General features: G+C 34.0%; 1 protein-coding gene across 1 annotated transcript in view; it reads right to left on the bottom strand.

The window, feature by feature from the left end:
* The window catches only part of SUCO (SUN domain containing ossification factor), a 76,244-nt gene that overhangs the window by 49,079 nt on the left and 14,920 nt on the right, over nt 1-12,245 (bottom strand). The window contains exons 2-6 of the mRNA XM_060133125.1: nt 9,189-9,297; nt 7,363-7,473; nt 4,502-4,656; nt 1,186-1,323; nt 801-951 (exon numbers count right to left, since the gene is read on the bottom strand). Of these exons, the coding sequence (XP_059989108.1) occupies nt 801-951; nt 1,186-1,323; nt 4,502-4,656; nt 7,363-7,473; nt 9,189-9,297 (664 nt within the window). The remainder of the gene's footprint in view (nt 1-800; nt 952-1,185; nt 1,324-4,501; nt 4,657-7,362; nt 7,474-9,188; nt 9,298-12,245) is intronic.

Here is a 12,245-nt window from a genome sequence, read left to right on the forward strand (position 1 = left end):
TAGTTATGAGTGCAGATTCACAGAAAATATGTGAAAGAAAAGGTGGAGAACAGAAGATCCAAATTATAAAGAAATAAATGTGGATGTGGTACTCAGTATTTTAAAATACTCTGATTCCACGTGTTTTGAAGTGCATAGAGTGGCCTTCATCTCTTTTATTTAGCTATTTCTTAGCTGAAGGGAGCAGACTTCTCTGTCAACATTTCTTCAGGAAATTCTGTACTGGCCTCTACGTGAAGTCAAAGTAGAACTCGAAAGAAGAAAAGAAAGTAAAACTGCTACACAGGAATGAGCCCTGTCTTTATTTTAAGAACCATATTCTTTAATATAAGCTGGTCTAGTTGTAGTCTGCACACAAATAACAAAGGGTATAAAATGTCCCTTTAAAATAATTCTGGTTGAAGAGACTAAATTTAATCTTGTATTATTGAGTTAAATTTTTATTCTGAAGATACTTAACAATCATAACTTCTTCTATATAGCTCTCTTAACTGCTTAAATAAGGACTTTATGTATCTGGTTATCAAATAATAATCAATGGTGGCAAAAAACCTTTATAATTAAATATAACCCAAGAGAGTTCATACTTGGGACAACACTATGTATAAACAGTATACTGGCAATAGTTCTGTGAAGTAACCACTTGCTATCTGGGAGCACAGTTCACCTCAGTTCCACATTCATCACTAACTACTGATCCCCTGACTTTACGGCAAATACGGATAGCAAATTACAAGATTAGCTAATAACAAAAATGCATTGTATAATAAAGTAGGATATAGTGCAAGTTATTTACCTACCTCACTTTTTAAATTATCTGAAGCATTCAATGCAGATTTTGGGTCACCACCACCCTGATCACTTGATGAAACTTTTGATTCAAATTCCGATTTTGTTATCTTTCCTTTAGCATGCAAAGATGACACATTTTCTATATGCTGGCTGACAAGGCTATTTGAAAGCAAAAGGCATATTAAATAAACAAATTTTAGCTGAATAACGAGTATATGCAATCTAAACTATTATAAGTGTACATGCGTACAAAGTAAACCAAGAAAGGAGTACAAAGGGATCAGTTTCCTCTCAGTCATAAAGTGGAATTAAGCATGCACCAAAGTCTACTCAAACGTGACACTGCTGTTTATTACAGAACCATACAAAGGGCAAACAACTGCTCACACCCACCTTTCAGGTGGACTGACAAAGGATGGCTGGTCAACTGGAGTATTTGCATCAAGGGCCTCACCAACATCACAATCAGTTTCAGATTGCTCAGTTTCACTTGGCTTGGCTATAGGAACAGTACCAGATTTTTCTATTTCACTAAAATAGAAACAAAAAAGACAATCTGACAATTTAATGGATATAATGAACCATAAGTTAAAAGTGATATTACTGATTTCCAAAACAAATCTAAGCCAGAAAAGAATGCTTTAGAGCTCTGCAGACGATTTTCAAGAATTCAGATATTTTAAATCATGTAAAGATTTAAATTACGTAAACTGTTGACTCAATCTGTCAGTGCCCTTGCTTGGCCTTTAAATATTGGGTTGGCAAAAAAGTGCCTTCGGTTTTTAGGTAAAAATAAAAGACACATTTTTCATTTTCACCAAGAACGTTATTGAACAACATATTCACCCTTTTGTTCCACTACCTTCTGCCATTTTTCAGGCAACTTCATAATTCCATCTTCCCAAAACTTTTTAGCTTTTTGAGCAAAGAACTGTTCCAGGTACCTTTTACAGTCTCCCAGGGAACTGAAATTTCTTCCATTAAGAGAATTTTGTAAAGACCAAAGTAAATGGAAATCCAAAGGTGCAAACGCCTGGTGAATATGGCACATGAATCAGAACTTCCCAGCTAAGCTGTAACAGTTTTTGCCTGGTCATCAAAGAAACATGCAGTCTTGCATTATCCTGATGGGAGATTATGCATTTTCTGTTTACTAATAACAAAATGCTAATTAACAATTCCAGACGCTTTTTGTTGAGTGCTGCTTTCAGTTGGTCTAACTAGGAGCAGTACTGTTGGAATTAATCATTTGGTTTTCTGGAAGGAGCTCATAATAGAGGACTCACTTCCAATCCCACCATATACACAACATCACCTTCTTTGGATGAAGACCAGACTTTGGTGTGGTTGGTGTTGGTTCATTTCACTTGCCCCATGATCTCTTCCATTCCACATTATTGTACAGTATCCACTTTTCATTGCCCGTCACAATTTGTTTTAAAAACAGAATGTTTTCATTACATTTAAGTAGAGAATCACATGCGGAAATACAGTCAAGAAGGTTTTTTCCACTTAATTTATAAGGAACCCAAACATCAAAGCGATTAACATAACCAAGCTGGTGCAAATGATTTTCAATGCTTGATTTGGATATTTTGAGTATGTTGGCTATCTCCCTCGTGGTATAACGTTGATTGTTCTCAATGTCTCAATTTGATCTCTATCAACTGCAGCTGGTCTACCCGACCGCGGAGCACCGTCCAGCGAGAAATCTCCAGCATGAAACTTCGCAAACCACTTTTGACATGTTCGATCAGTCACAGCACCTTCTCCATACTCTGCACAAATCTTTTTGTGTGTTTCAGTTGCTTTTTTACCTTTCTTGAAATAATAAAGCATAACAGACCGAAAATGCTGCTTTTTTTCTTCCATCTTCAATATTAAAATGGCTACACAAAAATTCACCAATTTTGATGTCTTTTTTTAAATGCACACTGATATGACAGCTGTCACATACAATCTAACAAAACTGCTTCAAATGAAGTTAAAGACAACTAAGTGCTACTAGAGTCATCTTACAGAAAAAAAATGAACGAAACTTTTGGCCAACCCAATAGCTAATTACCAAATTTTAAAACAAAATATTATAGGTTAATATCTGATCTTGCCAAAAATAAGATTTTTAAATTATTTATTCTAAATGCATATTCTCTAATGTTTCATTTCTATTAGTACAGTCTACCAATATTAGAATTGTTGCCTATAGTATCAAGAAATCATCTATTATCTCAAAACGCTTCACTAAAATTCTTAAAGCACGTCTATAATTTCATTTAAAAAATATATACCTTAATATTTTTCTTTACCTCACTCCCATTTCACTAGACTGTCATGTTCAATATAATGAGAAAATAAGATGTACTGTTCAGATACACAGTATCTAGCCTTAAATTCTTTCTAAGCATTTAATATTTAAAAATGTTAAATACTATCATTATTTCTAAGCATGTCTTCTGTTACCTTGTCCCTTACCAGGGCAAACTCCTAAATGGTAACTGTAACATCTTTGTGTACAACTCCTTCAACCCATTCCCTTACATTCTTGAAGAGAATAGGTGGCTAAAAAGTGCTTGTGGTAAAAAAAAAAAAAAATAGTAGTGATGATAAAAATGATGATATTAACTGACACATGTATTTTTACTATGTGCCAGATATTGTCCTATACATTTTATATAAATTAACTCATTTGATAAAGGATATGTTTAATGTAGTATTAAGAGAAGGGAATTTTGTTTTGTTCTTTGTAGTGTTGCTGGAGCTAGGAGTATAAAAGAGATTTTCTAAATTAATGAAACCTTCAACATCACTAATCATCAGGGAAACGCAAATCAAAACCACAATGTGATATCACCCCACACCTGTCAGAATGGCTATTATCAAAAAGTTTACAAATAACAAATATTGGCAAGGATGTGGAGAAAAGGGAACCCTTGTACACTGTTGGTGGGAATGTATATTGGTGCAGCCACTGTGGAAAACAGTAGGGAGGTTTCTCAAAAAACTAAAACTATGACCCAGCAATTCCACTCCTGGGTATATACCTGAAAAAAACAAAAACACTAATTTGGAAAGATACATGCACCCAATGTTCACAGCAGCATTATTTACAATTTCTAAGACATGGAAACAACCTAAGAGTCCATCAACAGATAAATGGATAAAGAAGCTGTGGTGCATATATATATATATGCACACACACATACACACATACCCACACAAACAATGGAATACTAGTCAGCCAAAAAAAAGAATGAAATTTTGCCATTTGCAGCAACATGGATGAACTTGGAGGGCATTATGCTAAGTGAAATAAGTCGGAGAAAGATAAATACTGTGTGATATAGCTTATATGTGGAATCTAAAAAATACAACAAACTAATAAATATAATAAAAGTAGCAGACTCACAGATACAGAGACCAAACTAGTGGTTACCAATGGGGAGGTTGGGAAGGGGCAATATAGGGGTGGCAGGGTGGAAGGTACAAAGTACTGTGTGTAAGACAGGCTCAAGGATGTATTGTACAACATGGGGAATATAGCCAATATTTTGTAATAACTATAAATGGAAAGTAAACTTTAAACAATGTATAAAAATAAAATAGGCATTATTACTTAGATCTGCTATATAGCCTAAATGCCAAATTTGAGAATCAAAGAAATTTTTCTGTCATTATCTAATCATATTTTTTTTTCTTTGTAATGACTTACTCAAGCTTTGAGATTGGAGTGATCTCTGAGGTAGATGAGCTGGAAATATTTTCCACGTTTTCACTGTCCACAACTACACTGGAAGAATCTTCATGTAGATCAACTGTAGGGAGTGTTTCAATCACAGATGGACTTAACTTTTTTGACTCCGTATTCTGTTTTTAAAAAAGTCAGTTATATTTAATGTTGGGATTAATTATCTCTTTAGCTGAAGAGGGTATCATAAAATGTATGTCTCAAAAGTAACAATATAAATAATGTTCACTAAAAAAGTACTTTTATAAAAATCCTTTCTTCCAACATTACCACCCTAAGGAATCTATTTCATATTAAAATACAGGCTCTACACATTTTTCATGGCATTTCATAAAGTAGGACAAAGGAGCTTGTCTTTCTTCTTTCCTATTTTATACCAGGACCCACAAAATTTCCCTCTTACTGTAATTAATTAATGCTAATAGCAACACAGAAATCCTATATAAATATATAAAATAGTACAGCGCATAGTTTTTGCCCCTGAGCAGTTTAGAAGACAATGTGTATCAACAAATAACAACACAAGGCATGTATAAATAACATTACAAAGCAATACATGATTCTTGCTGCTCCTTCAAGGCTCATATGCTCTGGGCCATTCACTCCTCCAAAACACAAACTGAAACGTACTTAATACCTCCTCATGTTTGAAAACCTCTTATCAGTACCTCCTCCCCCACAACTAACCCTAAATAGAATTAGCCATTCCCCTTCCCCTATGCCTCCACTTGTTCTCTGTACAGACTTTAATCACAGGATCTATAACACCTCAATTGCCCTTATTTATTTCTTTCTCTTCAACTACACTATAAATGTCTTGAGTAAGGACTACGTTTTCTTGCTTTGTTTTTTTTGGTTTTTTTTTTGCGTTACGCGGGCCTCTCACTGTTGTGGCCTCTCCCATTGCGGAGCACAGGCTCCGGACGCACAGGCTCAGCGGCCATGGCTCACGGGCCCAGCCGCTCCGCGGCATGTGGGATCTTCCCGGACCAGGGCATGAACCCGTGTCCCCTGCATCAGCAGGCGGACTCTCAACCACTGCACCACCAGGGAAGCCCGACTATGTTTTCTTGATCTTCATGTTCCTAGTGCCTAGCACAGTATCTAGCACACAGTAGACATTTAATAGTTACTAAATGAATATCAAGTGAGAGGTACTCATGCTCAGTTCAAGGTAAAGAGAAACTAAGGATTACTCTGGACTAGAAGAACCAGGGTTCTGAAGAATAGGACAGCCAGTACAGCAGCAGAAAGAAAACATGAGGCAGTCAGAAGAATACAAAATAAAATGTCATCATTTGGGGAATTATTTACACTGGAACGAAAAATTCACAAAAGAGTACAAATAGTTTGCATTTTATGATGGAGACTTTTAGAAAAGAACCATTACAATATTATCAAATACTGCATTATCATTCAATATGCATTCAATATAAAAAAATTAGTAAGATATTTTACACTTTTTTTTTCTTTTACTAAGTCTCCAAAATCGATGTGTATCTTATACTTAACGGCAAATCTCAACTTCAACTATCCACATTTCCAATGCTCAGTAGCCACAGGTAGCTAATGGCTACTATATTGAACAGCACAGGTCTCTAAGATGCAGTAAGCACTTCAAAGTATTTGAACAAGAGAATACCATAATAAAGATTCAGGAAAAGAACAACGGCTGGACTGTTCAGGATACTCATAAAACTGAAGGGCTACAGAGATCACTTTTCTCTTATTCTTATGCACAAATCTTTTCCAAATGTCCTCCAGAATCCAATAAAATGAAACTTACTCTATCTCCTTAGATAACCCAATTAACTTATAAGATAACTCTGGCTACATTTTTTAAAGAGAATTCTCCCTCCTTTTAAGCTGAAATTTGTATTTGTTAATATTTGAGATATTTAGTTTTTCCTTAGTCCTACTTCCCTCCAGATCAAATATCCCCAGTTCCTTCAGTCGCTCCTGATATTAAATGGTTTCCAGATGCTTCAGCATTCTGATCAGCTTACATTCTGGTCTAGTTTTTAATATCTTTCATAAAATCTGGTATACAAAATGGAAAATAACATTTAGGATGTAATATGAGAGAAAAAGGAAAAAACACACTCAACCTATTGTTTATTAATCCATATTCCACACTAAGGGGTAAAATTTTGGTATCAAAATGCTCTGTGTTCTACATACAAATATGTTAAGTCAGAATATAATTTCCCCTGACATCTGAAAAACTGAAGAGACAAGATAAACTACAGAAAGCCAAAATGGATCTAAAAGAAAGAAGGACTTACAACCAAACCTATACTACAGAGAAAAGTCACATTTACTACTAAACCTGTAATTCCGAATTTTCTCAAAAGTAGTATTCTTAGGGGCTTCCCTGGTGGCGCAGTGGTGGAGAATCTGCCTGCCAATGCAGGGGACACGGGTTCGAGCCATGGTCCGGGAAGATCCCACATGCCGCGGAGCAACTAAGCCCGTGCGCCACAGCTACTGAGCCTGCGCGACTGGAGCCTGTGCTCCGCAACAAGAGAAGGCCACAACAGTGAGAGGCCCGTGCACCGCGATGAAGAGTGGCCCCCGCTCGCCACAAGTAGAGAAAGCCCTCGCACAGAAACGAAGACCCAACACAGCCAAAAATAAATAAATAAATAAATTAAAAAAAAAAAAAAAAAGTAGTATTCTTAGCAGGTAACTAGTATTAAGGCCAGTTGCATGGTACTACAAAAAGAAAAAAATAAAAATACACAATATGGTGACCAAACAGGTTTTCTGTTTCGTGCAGCAGTTTGAAAAGGCATATCATTAAAAATCAAAGCAACAAAGCTTACTTGTACATTCACAATGTAGTCATCTTTTAACTTGTGTTCTTCTGGAGGAACAGGTAAGCTTGAACCCACTTTTCCCGATAATTCGGCATTGATAGGTCCCTCTCTTTCATCCTATATTGCAACAAAGAAAAGGTCAACGGATAAAACTGTTTCACAAAACAGTCCTGAAGCAACATTAAAGATCATCTTTCTATACTTTACAACCAAAACACTTTACTGTGACTTTAATGTCTTTTATTTGTTTCCATGCTTATTGTCTACCTTCCTGCATTACCCTCCTTACTGCTTCACTTCAAATGTATACTACATGTGTGCGCTGGTGGTATAGTGATGAGCATAGCTGCCTTCCAAATATACACTACATCTGATTTCTTAATAAACACTTTAGTCCTACTACCCAGCACTGTGTGTCAGTAAATACTTGATAAATGAATGTACTTATAGTTCTTTGTGTCATCTCTCTTGACACTGAGTTTCAAATTAGAATTTCAGATATATTGTCCTTAAATTTATCTTCTGGCATATAAGCTTCATAAAAGCGAAGTTCATATTCATCATTATCTAAGCCTGTATAGCATATACTAGGTACCCAAATGTTTGCTGAAAGAACGTTTCCCCTTCCTTAATGCTTTGCTTAAACTCATTCTTACATTTAAGTTTTCAAATTTCTCATCAAAGAAGATATTAGCTCTAAATCTTATAGGCTGTAGATAGAAGCACACAATTATACTTTATTCAGAGAGATACCCAGCAATAGTCTTCAAAATTTTAACTGCTCCATCCCAGAAATATATCCTGTGTAACTCAGAAATTTAAATAATCTACTCTAAACACAATATCATGCCAAAAATAAAAACAGCCCAAGCATGTAATTATAAGTTTGTGCATTCACACATACACACAAACGTACACACAAACATGCATGCACACACACAGCTGAGAAACAATGCAAAAGTCTATCAATAAATAAATGCTTAATAATTGTGATATACCCAAATGACAGAATAAAAATGTAGCTATTCAGAAGAATACAGTAGCATGCAAAGGTATCCATGAGATATTACTGGGGAAGAGGGGAAATAAATTTGTACAATATTTTTTGAACAAAAATTAAAACATTAATTTGTGTGCTATAAAATGATATATCTATAACCACAGATAATGGTCTGAATGTTTTCACAAGAAACCGTAAATTGTGGTTCCTTTGAGGAGGGGAATGGGATATAAATATGAATATCTTATAGTGGGTATAAATTATATCTGTAATTTAAAATAAGTATATTGATTTGGGGGGAGGGGGGAGCCAAATCTAGCTAAAGTCAATACTCACCTTTCATCATTTAAAATGATAAAATAATAAATTATTTAGACACCATCAAATTTTTTGGACTCTGTCTATTCACTCCACACAATTATATAAAACAAAGTACATAGCCACTAATTGCAGACTTTCCCTACAATCCTCATTTCTAATAGTTTTTAATTTATAAGACTGGGGTTTCTTTAGAAACCCTTTGCTAGTTAAAGCATTAAAAAGAGAACCCTAGTTTTCTCTCTGAATAGGCACTATTTTTTCTCCTTACTATAGGACTAAGGATGTTATTACAACATTCCAAATATAAGCAGTAAGAATAAATATATAAATATCTCAGAGTCACATTAATTTCAGAATTACCTAAGTAACTCCTCATATTACAGCAAAGAAAATTACAAATCTTCACCAAAAATTATGTCATAGTATTTTTGAAATACTTTTATTCCAAATGTTTTGAGGAAGTCTCAGAAAGCTAATACACAAATTACAACTTCAACTTCATTTAAGGTACCTTTTTCTGGAATTGTACATCTTCATTTTCTAGTGCACAATTGTCATCTTGAGAGTAGTATGATGAAGCTGAAGAACTCTCTTTGCAACATACATGCCAACTGGGGAGCCTGTAAAACATCCACCGTCACCACCACCAAAAAAAAAAAGAAGAAAGAAAGAAGAAAAAAAAGTTGTTAAGCCAACATATTCCATACCTGGACTAGAATTTGAGGCAATAAACAGATGGTTCTTATCCTAATGCCCTTGAGAACTTAACAATTTAATGATGAAGACAAATGTACATAAGATAAAGATTTTTTATTTAATGTCCTAAGAAAACCATAAACAGTGTTATCAGCACTCCAAGTAAGGCATCATGAATCTCATGAAGGTAAAACAGTAAAAACTTCACAAAAGGAGTATCTGATAATTATCACAGAAGGAACAGAGAAAGTTGTCAAAGAGCTAACCTCCTCAGAAAGCATCAAATGCCAATGATATTCTAAATTCTACCAAATATTTAAGAACAGATAACTCTAAAGCTACCTAAACTATTGATATTTCAAAGCACAGAAGCCTCCAAATTATTTTTATATAGGGAACATAACAGTGATATCAAAAATTAACAGAAAGAGCACATACATATAAATACTATAGGTTAATAATATGAAATCAGACACAAAACAGCTAAAGAAAATTTTAAAAAGTCTCCAATAACATACCAAAGATATAAAATACCACTGTTTCGGTCAAGTAGAACTTAGCTCCGATATTCAAAAATGGTTCAATATAATATAACCTATTTAGTTTGCCATGCAAAAATATCAAGGAAAAACATCTCATGATTACCGTCACCAAAAGACATCTGATAAATTTACACAACCATCAAGATTTTTAAAGTCAATAAAATAGTAATAAGTAGACATTTAACATGGGAAACATATGCATAACACATAAGCCTAAAAGCCAGTATCATACTCAGTGAAGAAACCAAAAAATACCCCTATTTAGATCTGAAACAAGACAAAAATGTCCATTATCACTAGTATTACATAATATGAGGACAAAAGCAGTGTAAAATGGGAAAGGAGACAGTAACATTATCATTAATTGCAGATAATGAGTTTATATAGGTGGTAAACTAAAAAGAAACACCTATTAAAAGAAGTCTTGGGAAAAAAAAAGAAGTCTTGGGTATAAAATTATATTCCTAGGTATAAAATTTAGAAAGAAATCAACAGACTCTCTACTCAAATCATCACCACCAGTTATAAGATTTAACAGAAGAAAAGTCCCCGTTTATAATAGAAACAATAAAATACTAAATATTTTATTTAGTATTTTATAGTATTACAATATAATACTATTATTTTGTATTTTATAGTATTTTATAGTATTACAATAAAATACTAAACTTAGTGAGAAATGTTCTATACATATACTAGTACATATTCTATGTTGTTAATAGTAGAAATGGTTGAAATTGCCATTACTGACAATTCTTTAATTTGAAAAAAAGACGTCAATTTTACACAGTTTAAGGTAATATGTATGGAAGATCTGAAAACCACATACTGAAGTGGCAAAAAAGGAAACTTAAAAAATTAGACAGACTGACTCTAAACTTTATATAAATAGAATAGTCAAGAAGATTTTAACGTGGGGAAACTATAGACATCTAAGAAACCACAATAATCACAACAATATGGTAGTGAGATGAGAGAGGAAAAGGGAATCCCCAGGGTGACTGGAAAGAGAATTCCTAGGATGACAGCTGTACGTACACAAAGAACAGAGGGCAACCATACTAAATTGGAGGTCATCAGAAGCTCTGGAAGAGTCTTCTTTAGGAGGATGAAATTAACAGCACAACTGATGAGTCTGAAAATCTCAAGAACAGATTTACATAACTGGCAGATAATTTGTAATTAAATAGAAAAATAAGCAAACATAACAAAACAAGTCAAATATTAGTACCATGAAAAAGGAAAAGTAGAACAGAAAAGGGAAAAGTAATCATGTTTTACTACACAGCTCAGTTGTATCATTTATAGTCATAATATAAACACTGAATACTGATCTAACCCAAATTATGACTAAACTGTATTACTAGCATGTGCTTAAGAGAATCTGATCATCTGTAGTAAAATACCTAAAACTGACATTAAAGCAATTGTTTTAGAGACAAAGAGGTAAACATAAAACTCATCAGCCAAGAGATAAAAGTGGTTTCCTTGAAAGAAATAATGGGGAAAGAGGGATGAGGGAATGGCTTATTTGCAAAAGCAAACAAACAAAATCCTTTTAGAGCTATCTGACTTTTTGATATGAATACATCATTTTGATAAAAATTAAAACCAAAAAAAAAAAAATAGAGAAGAGCAAAGTACATAATAATATACACATATAGTATGCTACCATGTGTGCATATGTGTACTAAAGGGACCTGTATGTGCATAAATTTCTCTGGAAGAATTAAAAAGAAAAGAAAAAAAAGCACCACCTTGGTTGCCTCCAGGGTAGAAAACTGAGTGACTGGGTGACAGGATAATGGATATTCTTCACTCTATAATACTCTGTCTTTCGAACCACAAGAATATATTACTAATTCAAAATTTCATACAGATATATCATTATTTATTAAATATTTCTTTACTGATAGACTTTTGCATTGTTTCTCAGCTGTGTGTGTGTACACATGTGTGTTTGTAGGTGCATTTGTGACTGTGTATATATACACATATTTGGGACAGCAAAAAGTTTCAGATATTCAAAACTGTGGGTGTTAGAATTTTCGAGATTATACCCCCTTATTTTCTATATTCCTTTCTATACTTTCGGAATTTCTACCATGAGCACATACTAGTTTTATCATCAAGAATTCTGCATGTGTATGTGTATATGTGTGTATAAATCCTAATATTCACAGTTAATGTGAAGATGTCCAAAAGACATTTAAATCTCATGATCCTTACTTTTACTATCATATAATCAAATCCCATTACCCAAAGTTAGGAGTTTTTTGGGTGAGATTGGCATTTGAATCAGTGGACTCAGTAGACTGCCCTCCCCAATG

Source organism: Lagenorhynchus albirostris, chromosome 2 (assembly GCF_949774975.1).
Source record: "Lagenorhynchus albirostris chromosome 2, mLagAlb1.1, whole genome shotgun sequence".
Lineage (NCBI taxonomy): Eukaryota > Metazoa > Chordata > Mammalia > Artiodactyla > Delphinidae > Lagenorhynchus > Lagenorhynchus albirostris.